We start from the raw sequence: 20554 nt of genomic DNA, 5'->3' as shown, positions 1-20554 counted from the left end.
CTTAAGTACAGTACTTGAGTAAATGTACTTAGTTACTTTACACCACTGTATACTTGTGAGGACATCAACATTTAAGGTTGGTTACATTTTTACCATTCCTTTTAACCACAACCCTAAAGCTGAAAATAGCTGATCTACAAGATCAGTGACCGCAATACATCACACTATAACTCCAAACCTAACCCCTGTAGTTAATGCCTTGACAGGCGCTATCAGACCATTAAAATACCAAATCGCCAAACAAAAGGGCTGTTTGGTATTTCCCACAATCTCTCTCCCATCCTGCTAAGATAACGAAGATGATAACAAAGATGAGAGCCAGGAAAGGGGAGATCATTCAACCAAATGGTCAAGTCATCTCCGCTCAGGATGCCCCCCCCCCCCCGGTCCTGGCACCCCTGTCGTTGCATCGCAGGTGCAAAGGTTCAGACCGACCCCAGTGTGAACTCACTGAGCCTACACACACACACACACACACACACACACACACACACACACACACACACACACACACACACACACACACACACACACACACACACACACACACACACACACACACAACCCCCCTCTTTCTCTCTATCTCTCTCTCCCTCTCTTTTTAGTGCATTGGAAACCGTGTTTCACCACAAAAAGACATTCTGCCCGTGACTTCATCAAGAGACATATGGACAAATAATGGACAATAATGTGAAAATATATTACTGTGCTGTATTACCAGATGTATGCCTTTGTGTGAGATTGAACTGCATGAGATGGCCCAGACTGACCTAGGTCAGAAGTGCAGCTGAGGGCTTTCCTTCCCCCGTTGTGCCAGAGTAAGCAAGCCTGGCCCATCAAGATAAGAAACTAACTTTAAAATGACTTCAAAGAGATTTTGGGCTATAAAGACCCCAAGCAACCTCTACTCTTTGCCACACAATACTGGACCACTGACGAGGAAGGTCCAGACGGGACCTCCTGTTGGCTCGGCCGCCAAGGGAGGACCCTTCCCCTCTCCCTGACTCTAACTCTACAACCCACGAGAAGATCCACGGGACAGCCAAGTCCCCCGTCGCACGGAAGCGTACCACGGCCTCACTCTCGTCTCCCCCGGGGGTGCAGCGAGCACTGAACATTCAGAGCATCAGGGCACCCCTTCTCCAGGAGGACACCGCCGCGGTCAACTCGGCAACTCGATCTCAGTCACCCGTTACACTGAGCCTCCCGAACTCTGCGACCACTCGATAGAACAGTGCCAAGTGGGCTTTAGGGCGCGCCTGTGTATCTTTCTCCCGAAACCAGAGCCTCCGGATCCAGGTCTAAAGGTGTGTCTAACCATTTGATTTGTGCATAGTCTTAAGGCGACGTTACTGTGTTTACAAGAGAATATCTGTTATAGTGGAACATAACTCAGAAGGTATTACAATAATGCATTCCCAAAGCGATTATTTCCTTCTTTTCCTCACTGTAACTTTTCTTTCTCCTGTGTTTTCTCTCCCCACATTTAACCACATACACAACATAAGTTTTGGTTTCCCAAGCTTTACTTTATAAATACTTGTAATTGTGAAGTCTGAATAAACCCATTTTATTGTAACTTGAAAGCAATGATTTTTGGTCTCTTTTGTTGAACCAGTTAAAGGGTGTCTCTCTCTGATTGATGACATTTATATAAACCTGTCAAGAACTCATGTTACATTACAGTGACGTAAGTTTCAGTATAATAATATATATATATATATATATATATATATATATATATATATATATATATATATATATATATATATATATATATATATATATATATATATATATATATATATATGTATGTATTATTATATTGTAATTAATTCATAAATTATATTTATATGATTCATGAAATAATTACGTCCTGTGTACATATGCTGTGATATTACCAGCCATGATTATTACACGTGGTGCCCCGTAGCGAGGCAGGTTTTTGTCTTTAAACAGAGAGAAAATACTACACTGTGTTGACAAATGATACCAAACATCTACGTTTGAAAACAAACGTGGGGAGTAGTAAGAGCAAAAACCAACAGAACGCGCACTGCGCCTGGATAGGATGTATTTTCGCAAGTTGACAATTACAGTGCCCTCTTTAAACTAAAGCCTGAGCGCCGCTGCGAACAGTGCGCGCGTCAGACAATAGAAAAAAAGAGAGTGTTATTTCCCCCGGAAATAATTTAAAAAAAGTATTGTTTTAATGTGAGTTCAGCACTCAAAAAGGTCGAATCAGTCTTTTCTAAATTAGCTACTTAGGAAAGGAACTTTCCCTTTTTAAATCCTGACATGTTTTTACCATGGCCTTTTTATGAATAAAACACCAACACTCGATGGTAAGTAACTCGAGTCGGTAATTATAATAAAAAGAGAAAGCGAGATAGTTATCGGATAACAAAAATCTAAGCTAAACCAAGTGTAAAATTACGTCAAAACTGGACTGAGATTTATTAACTTTAGTAAGCTGTTATAATCTCTAGTATCCTCTTAGACAGTTTTATTAAACAGTCTATGAGACGGGGATCAGTGAACCGCTACTGAAATGCTTCAGTTCACTTAGAATCCCAAAAAGCTTACAGATCAGATAAAGAAAAATAAAAATACTTGTAGTTTTATTTTTCCAACTGGTCCGTAATTTAACTGGTTTCGTGGCGATTGCTGAGTGAAAGACTGGGATCGTGTTTTGCCACAGATAGACTACGAGGCAAAAGACAGCCGCAGAGCTGTGGCCTCTTAAAACTCTTGTCAAATACACAGAGCCCATTCACAAATTCACAAGTAAGCGCCATTTTAGATTACGTAAGCAGATCCCGCCCGTTGGCAACGTCACAGCACGCACCGCGTGGAGCTTAGGACTCCTCCTCCACCAGCTCTGAGCTCTACAGAGCCAGGGAAAGCTTGTGGGCTTCCTCGTGTGGGTACTTCACGGAGTTACGCTCCAAGTATCACTCACACTACACTGTCGATCAAGCGACAGACACCCTTGTGGGAAACTGGGCTCCGGGTTGGTCCGGTACAGCACTCACATCAGATAGGTACTGCGTAAGCTAACACTAACAAAAAGTATTTAGATTACTACTGCATGAATGGGTGAATGAGCGCTGACTCATCCCCCACCTACAGTAAAACGTACGGTAATCACTAATACTCTGTGTGTGTTAATATTCACGTCGCTACGCGACAAGTTAATAAGCTGACAGTCTCTCTCAAAAGGGTTTCGCCAGGGACTAATGTATTAGCCTACTGGTCACGAAGGCCCAGGGTTTGAATACATGAAAGCAGTATTGTGAAATAGAGGTGACGTTGAGGAAAAGACTAAAAACCCCGGATAATATTTAGAGGTTTACTGTTCTGAGTTAAGGTTTGAGCTCGTTTTAATAAGTAAAGGTGTTAGAAGTTTTTGTTACTTAATTTAAAAGGGGGGTTTCAAATTAATCTTGGTAAATCTTTAATCAAAGGTCGGAGTGAAAATAATTAAATTAGTCTCCAATGCATTTAAATAATTGATTGAAATAATTATTTGAATAGTTAATTGAAACTAAAAACTTTCACCACCCAGGATTCGCAAAATGAATCGGGATTGACCTTTGATTAAAGTGGAAACTTGTTTAATAGAAGGATCGTATAACAGACATTTTGAGGGCTCAAGACTAAGTGATTTGTTTTGTTTTATTTGAGTTTTTAAAGAAAATTAAATAAAGGGGACTTGTCTTGTTTTATTTGGTTTTTGATGAAGACAGAATAAAATAATAAAATAACTTTAACCCAACTACAATAGGAAGTTATATTTGAAAACATTTTTTTTTTTAATTACATTTTTCAGATTAAAGTTAAAATCTTATTTTGAATTAAAGTTGAATTTAAAAAAAAATCTCGATTAAAATGTATTTTTTGGATTAATTTTTGGAGATTGAATTTAATTAAAGATTTTTTTTGGAAATTAAAGTTTTTTTTTTGGGATTAATTTTCAAAATTGTTTTTTTTTTCTCATACATTTTTCACTTTTCTCGAATTCATTTTTCCAAATTTTCTTCTTAAATTGAAAGTTTTTCTCTTCCTTCCAAAAGTTAAATTGTCCCTCAGGTAAATTTCTTTTGGATTAAGGTTTATTGGGTTTAAAATTCTTCCCCAAAGAAAGTTTGTCGATTAAATCAACTCCCTCTTTAAAAATGTAAGTTATTTTGGAAAAACCCAAAGAAACTTTCAAAGACCCTTTTTCGATCAAAATACTTTACTATCCGAGTCAATAGCGCTTTTTAAGCTGAATCACGACGGCAAAACCCAGCCTGTGACAACAAGAATTGGAGAAAACCTAATCTATTATTTTCAATGTATGTTTCAGATGACACCACTTCACAAAAGTTCGTGTTTCAACTAAACATCAGGGGGGTCCGGTATATTTTTAACTTTTTGCGCATAGGTTTCTCAAACTTTGTGTCAAATGTTGAAAAATTATTTGCAGTATCGTTTATAAAACGTGACCAACGGTGGCCCGACGATACATACGTCAGGGTTACCACGCCAGACGTGGTGGCCCACCATGACAGCAACCCCGACCTTTATCTTGACACCAATAAGGCCCAGGCCAATTGGAAGCATAACTACCTCCCCACCGCATGGTGGGATGACCGCTGTGTGTTTTGTGTTGGGTGCAATACCCGCCCAAAAGGGCTTTTGTTTCACTGTTAGGAAATTCCCTGAATGCGATATTCCCCCTTCCTCAGGAAAGGCAAGCAAACTAGAAACTCCAGCTTAGGCTGCGCTTTGCCTCTCCCAGAAAAACAAAAACAAACACCTTTGAGGTTACGAGGAAAACCCCATAGGTTTATCTAGATGTTGGGCTAATGCCCCATTTACATTATGTTTTTGTCTCCTCTTTTGTTCTTTTCCTTCTCTCCTACTGGGCCCCCATAGAGATTCATAACCCCATGTTGTACCGTGTAAACACTGGCCTTGGCCAGAGTTAACTCTCCCGGTTCTAGGACACAGACGGTCCTGATACAAGCATGGTTTTATTGAGTTCTTTCCTTTGGCCCATTAGAACACTCTTAGCTAACAGCCAAGCCCGGCGGGCTAAAAGCCTATAGAGAAAGAACACATATTTCACTCTCCCTACCTCTCTGTCCTTTCACCTCTGTGCCTTTACGCAGGATGCATGCCACTAGACCATAGCAGTGTCGCCTTAGGGTTATTGTCAAGTCTAATGGTAGCCGCCCCAGGAGGCCAGACGTGTATGCAGAGTGTATGCCTCGCTTTGTGCTCTCTCCCTGTTATCCAGTTGCTGAGGTTCCTGTATGCCATGAGATGACCCGGACCTGCGGTCCGACCTCACATGGCCTAAATGGGGGTCTGTAGTGAATGCCTTGATAACAGGAAGACAGGCGCTATCAGACCATTAAAATACCAAATCGCCAAACAAAAGGGCTGTTTGGTATTTCCCACAATCTCTCTCCCATCCTGCTAAGATAACGAAGATGATAACAAAGATGAGAGCCAGGAAAGGGGAGAACGCAGTCTCAGCGATCATTCAACCAAATGGTCAAGTCATCTCCGCTCAGGATGGCTAATCCGGCTGTCTCCGCCAAGGGAGGACCCTTCCCCTCTCCCTGACTCTAACTCTACAACCCACGAGAAGATCCATGGGACAGCCAAGTCCCCCGTCGCACGGAAGCCTACCACGGCCTCACTCTCGTCTCCCCCGGGGGTGCAGCGACCACTGAACATTCAGAGCATCAGGGCACCCCTTCTCCAGGAGGACACCGCCGCGGTCAACTCGGCAACTCGATCTCAGTCACCCTTTACACTGAGCCTCCCGAACTCTGCGACCACTCGATAGAACAGTGCCAAGTGGGCTTTAGGGCGCGCCTGTGTATCTTTCTCCCGAAACCAGAGCCTCCGGATCCAGGTCTAAAGGTGTGTCTAACCATTTGATTTGTGCATAGTCTTAAGGCGACGTTACTGTGTTTACAAGAGAATATCTGTTATAGTGGAACATAACTCAGAAGGTATTACAATAATGCATTCCCAATGCGATTATTTCCTTCTTTTCCTCTCTGTAACTTTTCTTTCTCCTGTGTTTTCTCTCCCCACATTTAACCACATACACAACATAAGTTTTGGTTTCCCAAGCTTTACTTTATAAATACTTGTAATTGTGAAGTCTGAATAAACCCATTTTATTGTAACTTGAAAGCAATGATTTTTGGTCTCTTTTGTTGAACCAGTTAAAGGGTGTCTCTCTCTGATTGATGACATTAATATAAACTTGTCAAGAACTCACGTTACATTACAGTGACGTAAGTTTCAGTATAATAATATATATATATATATATATATATATATATATATATATATATATATATATATATATATATATATATATATCTATATGTATGTATTATTATATTGTAATTAATTCATAAATTATATTTATATGATTTATGAAATAATTACGTCCTGTGTACATATGCTGTGATATTACCAGCCATAATTATTACACCCCTAAACCTATAACCTCTAAATGACTGTCGCGCCGTTTGTGGGCGTTTCTTTGTTACTTTATTTCGGTTTTAGGGTTAGGGTTAGGTTAGGCTTATGTTATTTAATAAAAAAAAAAAAAACTGTTTTATTTTTATTTTATTTTTATGGTTGCATTTTTCGCCCATTTGACTATTCACATGACTACTGTATTTCCTCTACTCCACTATCCTCTACTCCACCATCTCAGAGGCAAATATTGTATTTTTTACTCCACTACAATTATATGAAAACATAAGTTACAAGATTGTAGATTTAGATTATGAATACAAAACACACTTTAACCACTTAAGTCCTATTACTTATATTCTTGAATTACTTTTACTTTACATGACTACTGTATTTCCTCTACTCCACTACAGTACACCTCAGAGACAAATATTGTACTTTTTACTCCACTGCAATTATTTGAAAACTTTGTAGCTTTAGATTACTATAATAAATATTATTAATACCCAAGATACTTGAACCACAAACCCCTTTTTTTATATACTGATATTTGAAATCTACAAGCTCAACGCGCTGCAATGCGACGCGTTGTGAGCTTGTAGATCTGCTATTTTTTACATTCTGACAAATCTTTACGGAATTTAAGGGGGGGGGGGGGCAGGTAATTTGAACTTTTGTACCATAAGTATATTTAGACAGACAGTATAAGTAGACAGACCGACAGACAGACAGACAGACAGACAGACAGACAGACAGACAGACAGACAGACAGACAGGCCTTTTTTTTTGTTTAATTTTTTTCATTTTTCTTTTCTGAAACCACTCCATTAGCGGCGTTAAGGTGGAGCTTGGAGCTTGGGGGTCCATGGCTAAAACCCCCAAAAATGTTAGCCTACAGTGGGCTATATATATGTACAGTACACGTTGTGTATTATTATGTTACAGCATGCACTTGCGTGCGTAGTTAGGAATGTGGATTACAGCAAAATTGTAATGGAGTCATTCCACGAATTCGGTACACTTTGCAGTCCCCTCTGACCTTTTTAAGTGTATTGTATCCATCGGGTCACCAAAATCAAATTTTAAAAGCTTTTTAGAATCAATTGACATGTTCCCTTTACTATTGTGTAAAAATATTATATATTTTATCTTTATATCTGAAATTATCTGCCTTTTCTACAGTAGACACCGCCTAAATTTGCCCATTTTTCATGTCCCCAATGGCCGATAGAGAGATTGGCCTTCAGATATGACTACTAAAAGTGTAGAATAATCCATAACTTATATTATTCACATAAAACCAGCAATGTACTCTATTGCTAGTCATGTTTCGTTTTTTAATAAATAGTTGATTTATCATTAAAATCACGTTATATAGCTCTGTCCCACAGTCACACTCAACCCCGTTACACAAGTCATTCTCCTCTCTGTAAAAAGTATAAACTGACCCTTTAGTGGCATCAACAACATGTGATGGCATTCTACAAGTCTTCTGAGCAAGATGCTGCAGAAAGAGGAACATTTCGAACTTTTTATACAGCTATTTAGGGTCATTTATACTTTCAAAGCGCGGTCGTAAAGCATAACAACTCAACCCTGTTACATGAAATAAAGATAGAAAACTATTATTATTTTAAATTGTCTTTGTCATTTCAGCAATATATGTGATTGACTAATGTCATGCATGCCATGTGGTCTCCTCTTAATCATCACAGGTAGAGTTATGGCCATCTTGAGTAAAAAATCTCAACCCCGTTCCACTCAACCCCGTTATGAATTTCAACCCTGTTACATATATTATTCCATATAAAAATATTAATTTAATGCCTGAGATGGGAAAATATGTTTTTCTGCATGTTAAATATGTCCTTAATGGTGTGGGCTATTCAAAAAAGTAATTTGTTTCCATCGATTTTTCGTGCAAATCGTACCGAATTCGTGGAATGACAAATTCCAAGATGAACTCTGCAGCCGCACTAAGGCCGTCAGATATTCCCCGAATGTTGGTTTCCAAGCTATAACCTTGGATTGCCTTTCAATAAAACCATATTTGATGGGCATATGTATCACCTACCTGTTACTGATTTGAGAGAATTTTATATTATTGTAATCAGTTCATTATTTCCTGTGTAAACCATGAATAAAACTAAAGTGTGTCATTTGGAGCGAATGGCATTGCGCGGCACAAATTATCTTCTTTGAATAGACTATCATCTTATATAAACACAATTGACACTCACATCTGCTGATAATAGGAAAATTATAATCACAGACATTCCTGGAGAATTAGAAGATAGAATGTTGAGTGCCAGGCTGTGGGTGTGTTTAGATATGCGCACCAGCGCATTGGTTTGTATTATATTGGACCAGTGCACAACGAATAATGATAATATTATTATAATAATAATAATAATCCTTGAATATCATACATTTCTCCACCATAATAAAGAATATGATGAATGCACATAGGCTATTATGTTGCATAATCCAAGTCAAAATGTCTCTAAACATGGCCTGAGTACATTTACTCAAGTACTGTACTTAAGTGCAAGTAAATTACTAATGCGTTCCCTCGCTTTAGTAATGCGTTCCTTCGCTTTAGTAAAGCATTCCCACGCATTAGTAATTAATTCCCTCGCATTAGTAATTAATTTCCTCAAATTAGTTTATTTGATGGAATGAATTAAGTAACTTGTTCCCTCGAATAATGTAATGCGTTCCAATGAATAAGGTAATGCGTTCCCATGCATTAGTAATTTCTTCCCTCAATTTAGCAAGATACTAATGTGTCGGAACGCATTACTAAAGCGTTCCCATGCATAACTAAAGCGCTCCCACGCATAAATCTTTATATTAAAAAAGTCCCCCTCAATGGCCACTGGAGGGCTCCGTACTCCACAGTGCCCTCTACAGATCTGGTCCATGGAATTTTCCTATTGACCAGATTCTTCCTTCCGGTGAAATGTTTTCTTTTCTGGCCAAAAAGTGTATTTTAGACGTGAGGTGGGGGCTCAGAGTGTTCCCACTTAGTAGAATAGGCTTTCAACTCCATTAAACCGTCTTTGTTTTGGTGAGTACCAAAAGTGTATTTTTAATTTTTACTACAGACGAGAGGCTGCGCTACCGCGGTGCGAGGGGAAAGAATGGAAAGTACCATAGCATTAAGGAGAACTCCTTCTAACGCTATGGACCAGAGCTAGACAGGGATAACTTTGTGAGTGTCTGGCAGGCTACTAGCTCTTGTGTCCTCTGCTAAGCGATTAACCCTTTCACGCTCCATGGCTTTTCTCTGCTGTGTATATGAGCTGTTCATCTACATAGATTGATGTGTGATACTTGAATTCGTTAATGAATGAAACATAATTCACACTTACACTTGTCGGGGTGCAAAGGGGACAGCCTGCCCTCGCCACAATGTTCGACTCTGGGGGTGGAGGAGATACAAAGTAAATGTTTGCATATTCCATTCAATAATAGAAACAACTAGAGAAAGTGCTCCTCGGAGCACAGGTCTCCGCCAGGTCAGGTACGATATTGTGGCCTCCTGGTGGCGCTATAATAGGCCAATGTGAAAAGGGTGCCATTTATTCTTCAATCGGACATTGCATTCATGATTTGAGGCATTTTCTTCCAAAAATGTGTTTTGCTAAATTAGACCTGCTGGTGGCGCTATAACAGGCCAATGTGAAAAAGGGTGGCATTTCTTCCTCGGCCTAGTGGGAATGTGTTTGTGAAATTTCACGGAAATCGCAAGCTGCGTTCAGGATTTGAGGCATTTTGTTCAAAACGACCAATCCTGCAAATTTTGGAAGCAAACCGTAGCCAATGAGGATGGAATATGGGAAATCGGACAGATCCGTGTTGATCACATGACTGTAGAGATACTGTGTACCGATTTGCATGACGTTTGGATAAAATCTGTAGGAGTAATGTAAAAAAAATGGGTTTTGCACAAATCGGCCTCCAGGTGGCGCTATAACAGGCCCATGTGAAAAATTTGAGGCAGAGGTTCTGAATTGGCATCCAGGGAGTGTGTGTGCACAGTTTCGCAGCGACCGGGCCAACGGTGCCAGAGATTAGCTGGTAACACACGGACACACGGACACACGGACGGACGGAGGGTAAAACATACTCTCTCGCCATGCCTTTCGGCCTGGCGGAGACAATAATTGATCATGAATTTTCAGGATGAAACATTAAACAATATTGTACAGAATCACCATATGATTTCCTTACTCAACTAGAACACATTTACAGTGAGTGACAGCAGTTCTCTCCATACCTCAGAGTCTCCAGTGGTAGAGCAGAGAGGAGATTAACTCCGTCTCCTGGGTGATTGTAGTTTAAATCCAACACTTTGAGATGGGAGTTGGATCTCAGAGCCGAGACCAGATAAGAACAGCCTTCCTTTGTGATCATACAGCGGGACAACCTGCACGCACGCACGCACGCACGCACGCACGCACACACACACACACACACACACACACACACACACACACACACAGAGGTTATGTCAATACAATGTTGCCGCTTTTTCATAACAAAAGAACATTTGCTATGTGAAACCGCGGGCTGAGACTCGTTTGATGGGGCTTGGTCCATATAAAAGTCAAGTGGCCAAGTTGTCTCAAGAATAAAGTTCTCTGCACTTCACTGTCTAATGGATGTTGACCAAACTGAGTAAAGAATACCAAGTTTATCTCCAACCTTTTTGTGTTTCAACAACTTTTGGGTGCTATGTTTCACCTCCGACTTACACTAGCCCATGAAGTGAACTATTATATCCAATGCATTATGCATCCCCTTTGACTGTTTTACATACATTCCACTTTACAACACACACAAGGCAGAGGTTTAAGTATCAGTCACACCCACTCCATTTTGATTGGGTAAAGCACAATTTAAATCCTGATCAAAGGCCTGCCCCCAAGAAAAGCTCCTATCCAAGTATTTTGTGAGATTTGCTGACAGATTAGATTATGCATGTGGGTGATTCGGACTACAGAAGAACCTCATGGGGAGGAACGCATTTAAGTATGAAATGGAAAGAGGGGAAGCAGCTGCTCATTTAGAAATTTTCTTTTTCGACCTACACTTTAACTGATAAGTAGATTAACATTTTGCTTTAATTTTATTTGGACAAAAAATAAGTATTTTTGGTAATTAATCAAACTATTTACTTTGGTTTTGTTTTGGATTAACACTTTTATCTTAATTTGATTTTATATTGAGTTTTCTGAGTTAAATGGATTTGCAAGCTCATATCGCGGCACAAAGTGACGCACTATGAGCTTGTTCTGTATATCTGCTATTTTTTGAATAGCCAAAGTATATAATGACACAGATGCTTTTCTGGTTTTAATGAGTTCTACAGGTTTAAAGGAGTAGTTCACCCAAAAAATGACTTATTTTCTATCAATTACACACCCCATGAAGCCTTGAATTCATGGATTATTTTTATAGTTTTAGTCGCATTCCTGAGCCAATAATTGTATTTCTGGTAGGAGACATAAAGGGTCTACTTTGTGTCTCCTACCGGATACATTAGCATCTTTCCGCTGGTAATCAAATTATTGGCTTAGGAATGAGACAAAAAACAAAACAAATCCATGAATTCAAGGCTTCATGGGGTGTGCTATTCATAGAAAAGTCATTTGTTGGGTGAACTACTCCTTTAAAGAGTTCTACAGGTTTTAAGGGATTCACTTTTTCTCCTCAAACTCTGATGTTTACACAGAGAAAATGAAGAATAGTAAATCAACAAAATACGACTCTTTAATACAGATCTATTGAAGGCCAAATTCAATGAATAAAGGGTGCAACGTAGTGAACATTTTATATTTTCTAATTTAGCTGCATATTATTTAATTTGCATTGTTGCTTATAATATGCACGTGCACCAGCTTAAATGGGTTGAAAAGGTTAAGGAATACTGACCTGACGGTCTCCAGTTTACAGTTTGGACTCCCCAGTTCACCAGAGAGCTTTTTGACTCCCAAATCCTGTAGATCGTTGTTGCTGAGGTCCAATTCCCTCAGGATGGAGGACTTGGAACTGATAGCAGATGATAACGCCTCACAGCATTTCTCTGATAGGTTACAGCCACTCAGGCTGAAGAGAACAAAGTTATAAAATCATATATTTAATATATTGTAATATAAAGATGACCTTTTATGTTAAATGTATCAAGTTATCAGTTCACCTACAGAGCTCTTTTTGAGGCTTTGACCACTGGCAGCAGCATCAGAAGAGCCTCCTCTGAAGCTTGGTATTTCTTTAAGTCAAACACCTCTAGCTCCTTGTCTGATGACACCAACACTTTGAGATGGGAGTTGGATCTCAGAGCCGAGACCAGATAAGAACAGCTTTCCTTTGAGATCATACTGCTGGACAACCTGCACGTGCACACACACACACACACACACACACACACACACACACACACACACACACACACACACACACACACACACACACACACACACACACACACACACACACACACACACACACAGGTTATGTCAATACAATGTTTCCGCTTTTTCATAACAAAAGAACATTTGCTATGTGAATCTGAGGGCTGAGACTCAGTTTGTTTGATGGGGCGTGGTCCATATAAAAGTCAAGTGGCCAAGTCGTCTCAAGAATAAAGTTCTTTCTATATCATTGTCTAATGGCTGTTGACCAAACTGAGTAAAGAATACAAAGTTTATCTCCAACCTTTTTTGTTTCAACAACCTTTGGGTGCTACGTTTCACCTCCGACTTACACTAGCCCATAAAGTGAACTATTATATCCAATGCATGCCCTTTGACTGTTTTACATACCTTCCCATTTACAACACACAGAAGGCAGAGGTTTACGTATCAGTCACACCCACTCCATTTTGATTGGGTAAAGCACAGTTTAAATCCTGATCAAAGGCCTGCCCCCAAGAAAAGTGCCTATCCAATTATTTTGTGAGATTTGCTGACAGATTAGATTATGCATGTGGGAGCAGATAAAATAGGTAAAATAAGTGAAGTAGTAGCTGAATGGCTGGGATCCCTTTTTGGGCGTTGCAACCGCCCCTATATGTGAGGTTTGGACATCGACCCAATTGCACCCCCCCAACCCTGCGCTGTGATTGGCCACCAGTGTACCCCCTAATCCTGCACCGTGATTGGCCACCATAACTCTATTCAGGACTGTGATTGGCTAGAAACACATGACACATGTGCATAGCCCTATAAATAGGACTATGCACTTAAAAAAATATATATATATCTTTTTTTTTAAGTGAATCACTTCCATCACTGTGATGACCACTGTGACCACACCGCCCACTTCACACTGGGTGTGATTTTTGAGTGGTGCCAACCACTCCTATATCTGACTTTGTCTGTGTGTCCATGTGTATGTCCGTATGTCCAATAAACAAACATTGATGACAACATCAATACTGGGCTCATCAAAGGCACCACTCTCTTCACACAGGGTGTGATTTTACCTAATATGTGGCCACTTAAGCTGCTACTGCTAGGCCGATTAACTGTGGGGTTAAGATCATCATGGCAGCCATCAAATAAAATAATGAAATGCCTGGACTAAAGAAGAACCTCATGAGGAGGATTGCATTTAGGTATGAGATAGAAAGAGGGAAAGCAGCTGCTCATTCAGGAATTTTCTTTTTCAACATACACTTTAACTGATAAGTAGATTAACATTTTGCTTTGATTTTATTTGGACAAAAACAATATTGTTGGTAATTAATCAAAACTCTTTACTTTGGTTTTGTTTTGGATTAACACTTTTATCTTAATTTGATTTCATCTTGAGTTTTCTGAGTTATATATTAATATATTGGCAAGCTCATAGGGTGGCACAAAGTGACGCACTATGAGCTTGTACTGTATATCTGCTATTTTTTGAATAGCCAAAGTATATAATGACACAGATGCTTTCCCGGTTTTAATGAGTTCTACAGGTTTAAAGGAGTAGTTCACCCAAAAAAATGACATATTTTCTATCAATTACACACCCCATGAAGCCTTGAATTCATGGATTATTTTTATAGCTTTGGTCGCATTCCTGAGCCAATAATTTGATGACCAGTGTATTTCCGGTAGGACACACAAATAGTCTACTTTGAGTCTCCAACAGGATACATTAGCATCTTTCCGGTAATCAAATTATTGCCTTAGGAATGCGACAAAAACAAATCTATGAATGCAAGGCTTCATGGGGTGTGCAATTCATAGAAAATAAGTCATTTTGGGGTGAACTACTCCTTTAAAGAGTTCTACGGATTTTAAGGGATGTTTACACAGAAAAAATGAAGTATAGTAAATCAACAAAATATGACTCTTTAGTACAGATCGATTGAAGGACAAATTCAATGAATAAAGGGTGCAACGTAGTGAACATTTTATATTTTCTACTATAGCTGCATTTCCTTTGCAGCTATAGTATTTGCATTGTTGCTTATACTATATGCACGTGGACCAGCTGAAATTGGTTGAAAAGGTTGAGGAATACTGACCTGATGGTCTCCAGTTTACAGTCTGGACTCCCCAGTCCACCAGAGAGCTCTTTGACTCCCACATCCTGTAGATCGTTGTTACTGAGGTCCAATTCCCTCAGGCTGGAGGACTTGGAACTTATAGCAGATGATAACACCTCACAGCATTTCTCTGATAGGTTACAGCCACTCAGGCTGAAGAGAAAAAAGTTATAAGATCAAATATTTAATATATATATATATGCACATGCACCAGCTGAAATTGGTTGAAAAGGTTAAAGAAAACTGACCTGATGGTCTCCAGTTTACAGTCTGGACTCCCCAGTCCACCAGAGAGCTCTTTGACTCCCAAATCCTGTAGATCGTTGTTACTGAGGTCCAATTCCCTCAGGCTGGAGGACTTGGAACTGATAGCAGATGATAACGCCTCACAGCATTTCTCTGATAGGTTACAGCCACTCAGGCTGAAGAGAAAAAAGTTATAAAATCATATATTTAATACCATGTAATATAAAGATGACCTTTTATGTTAAATGTATCAAGTTATCAGTTCACCTACAGAGCTCTTTGTGAGGCTTTGACCACTGGCAGCAGCATCAGAAGAGCCTCCTCTGAAGCTTGGTATTTCTTCAAGTCAAACACCTCCAGCTCCTTGTCTGATGACAGCAACACGAAGACCAGAGCTGACCACTGCGCAGGAGATAGTTTTTCTTTGGAAATACTTCCTGATCTCAGGTATTGCTGGATCTCTTCCTCTAAAGAATGATCATTCAGCTCATTCAGACAGTGGAACAGATTGATGCTTTTCTCTGGAGACGGATTCTTCCTGATCATCTTCTTGATGTACTTGACTGTTTCCTCATTGGTCTGTGACCTACTTCCTGTCTGCTTCAACAGTCTTTTTAAGCGAGGCTGATTGGTCTCCACTGAGAGGCCCAACAGGAAACGAAGGAACAAGTCCCAGTGTCCATTTGGACTCTCTAAGGCCTTGTGTACAGCACTCTGGTAGAGATGATTCAACTTTCTAAACTTCGTCAATTTGAAGGTTGACAGTAGGTTGACACCACTGTTGACACATCTGCTATAGACATGGAGAGCAGCCAGAAACTCTTGAACACTCAGATGGACAAAGCAGAACACTGTCTCCATGTGCATCCCACGGTCCTTTGTAAAGATCTGTGTGAACACTCCTGAGTACCGTGCAGCATTTTGGTCTATGCCACACTCTGCCAGGTCTTCTTCATAGAAGATCACATTGCCTTTCTCCAGCTGATTAAATGCCAGTTTTCCCAGAGACAGAATGGCCTGTTCTGAATTTGAATCAAACTTTCCATGAGTTCCATCTTGAAACTTGGCCTGCTTGTGTTTGGAATGAAGCTCAATGAAGTGGATGTACACCTCAGTCTGGGTCTTTGGCAGCGGGCCTTTCCCCTCTGTTCTCGTCATGTCCTCCATAACGTTAGCAGTGATCCAACAGAAGACTGGAATGTGACACATGATGTGGAGGCTTCGTGATGTCTGGATGTGTGAGATGATTCTGGCCTGGTTCTCATCACCACTGAATCTCTTCTTGAAGAACTCCTCCTTCTGGGGGTCAGTGAACCCTCTCACCTCTGTCACTCTGTCGAAATATGTAGAAGGGATCAGACCGGCTGCTGCAGGTCGTGTGGTTAGCCAGATGCAAGCAGTAGGAAGCAGGTTTCCATTGATAAGGTTTGTCACCAGTACACCCACTGAGGTTTTCTTTGTGACATCGTTGCAGAACTTAGTGCTGCGGAAGTCTAGGGAACGACACTCATCAAGGCCATCAAAGATGAACACAACGTTGTACTTGTCGAAGCTGCTGATTACTGATTCCTTGATTTCACCAAAAAATGTAGTAAGAAGTTCCACCAAACTGTAAGTCGTCTCCATCTCCAAATTCAGCATTCGGAAAGTGAATGGAAACAGGAAGTCGATTTCCTGGTTGGATATGCCTTTTGCCCAGTCCTGAGCGTACTTTTGAGTTAGGACTGTTTTTCCGATGCCAGCCACTCCCTTCATCATCACTTTTCTGATTGTGTCATTTTCTCCAGATAAAGGTTGAAAAATGTCTTTGAATTTGATTTGTGTTTCTTTCGTGGGTGGTTTCCTGGACAATGTTTCAATCTGTCTGACTTCATGTTCATTGTTGACCTCTCCACTTCCTCCCTGTGTGATGTAAACCTCTGTGAAGATCTGATTCAGTTGTGTTTTCTTTTCTTGACTTGTGATCCACTCAAACAGACATTGAAACTTCTGTGTCAGATTAGACTTCAATTGTTGTTTACAGGCAGCAGCAAGACTTTCTAAAATGACCAAAGAACAGAGGACATCAGTGAGTGCATATTATGGTAAATGTGGTCCTCATTGAGAGGTCTTTGTAATGATATGGTTGGTTCTATGGTTGTTGCTGAGCTCTAATAAATTGTGTGATGCAATTGAGGAGCTTAATTTCTCATAATATGTTATTGTTTTGGGGAAGTTGGTATAACAAATACTACTAATAATATTAATTTAGCAGTACATAAAGTCCTACCTCCTGGCCTCTCCGACAGGTCTGGTTGGTGTCGTTTAAGGGCATTGTAAAATGCTGCTTGGATGGCTGTTCCCCCTTTATCGATCGCCATGTACAGTTCTCTCATTTGGTCCATGCTTGTCTTCTCGGCTTTAATCTTGGCATAGAGCTCAGGATGGATCTTGGTTCCTAGACTGTCCACTATAGGCATGACAGTGGAAACCTTTTGAATCAACTCTGCCCTCTGCTCGATCACAAAATGTGCTGTTTGCAAGAGAAAAAGAGAGTGGTTGAGATAAATGTATCACAGAAAACTGTCGTTAAGTGAATGCAAAATAAAGCTCTCTGCATCTGTACATCCCCACAAGAATAGTGGTGGAATAACTGGTACATTCATAGTTTGGGAATATGATATTGAGTATGTACATCCTGGTAAACAGAAGGTAGCACCAGAAAAAGCTCACCTTTTTCTGCATCCGTCTTTTCTGAAGTCAAGCCGTCACCAGCACCCTGTTGTACACAGTCATGTTGTTTTAATCATATCATGCCTGAGTGCTATTGTTCAACATTACATCTTGTATTTAGCAATAACCACCCCATTGCATCAACATATGCAATGGGGTGGTATATGCAATGCAATATTTCATTTGGCATTAGGCCTTAAGCTTAATTTATACTTCAGGGTAAACAGTAAATTGTAAACACAGCAATCAACCGGTTTCAGACGTCAAAATGGTAATACATATCCCAAACTATTGTCAAATATTTCAGTAGAATTGAATGACAACTTGTGGAGACTGGAGACATATAAGTTAATTAATATTGCATATTTTGAAATTGACATAGGCTGACTATAGGTTGACCATTGACCATAGGTTGCAGTGAGGCAAATTTTGTCATGTTAGGCTACTATTGACGAAAAGTTATGAAAGGTCATGCTAAGAAACCCCACACCTTTTTCCCAATGATGTCCGCACTTTAATGAATTGAACATGATCGTATAACATTGCACTCAAATGCAGCTAATTCTGAGATTATGTTACAGCTGTGTGATGTGATGTATATTTTTATCACACATTGATTATTGTTTAACAAACTGGTATTTTACAGGTGTGATTATTCATGTGTATCTCTGTTCTGTTGTCCTTTTTAAATGTAATGTACTCTTGTGTTGCTTGTTTTGATGTGTTTTTGTGGGGATTGCGGATGAAAATGAGCTATAAGTCCGGTGTATTTACATTACATTGCTGTTCATACAGCGTCTGTCTAAACAAACACATAAAGTAAAGCTGTGAATAAAGAAGACAACAGTAAACAGATGTACTGTACCTGGGTCTGTGGAGCTGCCACTGATGCTGAAGGTGACTGGTCCTCCATTCTGGGCTTTACAAATGACAGCACAGAACCTGCACAATAACACCATGTCACAGTTAAGTTCACTCTTAATGAAGAAAAACTAAACCAAAAAACAACATTCAACATGAAAAACTCTCCGAAAAGGAAAAGACAAAATCATAATTAGTTTCACATGAATAATATATCAGACCGCCAAATGCGTCAGCGCCTAAGCCGTGTCCCTTGTTGGGGGCATGATCTCCATTGTAAGACAATTAGACCTAGATTAGCTAATTTAATTCAAACTCTATCCTATGCAATCATTTAAAAAATAATAATAATAATTACTTCTGCATTTTGCACATCTAGTTGAAATGTATCTTCCATCAGAATGTGGAGCGTTATGAATGACTGATTCATGATATCTATCTATCTATCTATCTATCTATCTATCTATCTATCTATCTATCTATCTATCAATCTATCTATCTAGCACAGTGTGCATGTCTATCAACAAATACATTTGATGTGCTGAATGTGGAAGTAATCTCATGTGACGGCAGCAGGTCGGAGCAGATACAGTAGTTACCCATAAGCTCAAACAAATTATTGAAACAAATAGTATGGAAATGCTCAGAATATTTCCAACTTCAAAAGGATATTGGACAGTGTTTTTAAACTATAAAAGCTAATGTTTGTCTAATAGCATAGGCTTACAATGGAGATCATTCCTCATACCTTACAGACTTTGAACACATCCATAATACATCACAGATGAGATGGCTTTCAGAGGGGACAGTCGCACCTTCCTGCTCTCGTGCATTCCACACCTCTATTCTTCGGCGGCGAAAACAACATCTTCGCCTTAAGAGGATTATCACAGCCAGCAACTACATGGTATTGTGCTACGCCGCTATATTGCAAGGATTAATTTTCATCGAATCCCACAATGTGCAGCTTCAACGGAGAGCGAGTGCAAACGGAGATATACCACAAGACGCAGCGACGTTACTTTTGAAAGTTTTCGACGCGCGTAAATCGGTACAAACACGGAGAAGAACCCCAAGCCAGCTTGACGGCCTTACAGTAAGAAAGATCATTTGGTTGAGTCTATTGTTATCGGGAAATGTACATCCAAATCCCGGCCCACCGACCGTGGGGAGCTCGGAGACTAGCTATGATCACATCTGCAATGGCCAAAACAACATCACAGCTGATTACACACACGCGATGGAAGCGCTCGACAAAGCCCGGTCCACAACATGCAGACACATAACTTTGTTTGGCAACGGACCACCTCACCTGATAAGAACGAACCCCAGCAAAGAGCTGGAGAAACAAGGATGGATTATTTGTCCCGGTTAACGTCCGTGCTGGTTCCAAGACCCGCGTTCCCGAGCAGACCACCGCCTGAAGGAATGTGGCCGCCGGTGACGAGACAAGGGCTTTCCCAACAACAACGTCATCAAGAGGATTTCCCCTTGCGCCACTTGGGCCCTAGACAACCGCAGGGCATCTCTCAGAGGGAAGCACATGGAAACAGTGTTTTTCCCCCGTTTTCTTCTATCCCCTGGCACTACTGCTTGGCGTCGACGCGGGACAAAGGCTTCACCCCTCCCCCACCCCCACCCCCACCCCCACCCCCACTCCTCCTCCTCCACCACCACCACCATCAGTCGATACCA

The 20554-nt window shown here is 40.2% G+C and overlaps 1 protein-coding gene across 1 annotated transcript in view; it reads right to left on the bottom strand.

Moving 5' to 3' along the window:
• Positions 1 to 20554, bottom strand: part of LOC311034548 (NACHT, LRR and PYD domains-containing protein 3-like) — an 82347-nt gene that overhangs the window by 5886 nt on the left and 55907 nt on the right. The window contains exons 4-13 of the mRNA XM_084042428.1: positions 18864 to 18940; positions 17999 to 18044; positions 17556 to 17798; positions 15558 to 17325; positions 15289 to 15462; positions 15020 to 15193; positions 12705 to 12893; positions 12436 to 12609; positions 10778 to 10927; positions 9870 to 9919 (exon numbers count right to left, since the gene is read on the bottom strand). Of these exons, the coding sequence (XP_083898554.1) occupies positions 9870 to 9919; positions 10778 to 10927; positions 12436 to 12609; positions 12705 to 12893; positions 15020 to 15193; positions 15289 to 15462; positions 15558 to 17325; positions 17556 to 17798; positions 17999 to 18044; positions 18864 to 18911 (3016 nt within the window). The 5' untranslated portion in view covers positions 18912 to 18940. The remainder of the gene's footprint in view (positions 1 to 9869; positions 9920 to 10777; positions 10928 to 12435; positions 12610 to 12704; positions 12894 to 15019; positions 15194 to 15288; positions 15463 to 15557; positions 17326 to 17555; positions 17799 to 17998; positions 18045 to 18863; positions 18941 to 20554) is intronic.

The sequence above is a fragment of the Gymnoscopelus microlampas genome, assembly GCF_963454915.1.
Source record: "Gymnoscopelus microlampas genome assembly, chromosome: 19".
NCBI classification, from domain to species: Eukaryota; Metazoa; Chordata; class Actinopteri; order Myctophiformes; family Myctophidae; genus Gymnoscopelus; species Gymnoscopelus microlampas.
This window is presented reverse-complemented; position numbering and strand designations above follow the sequence as displayed.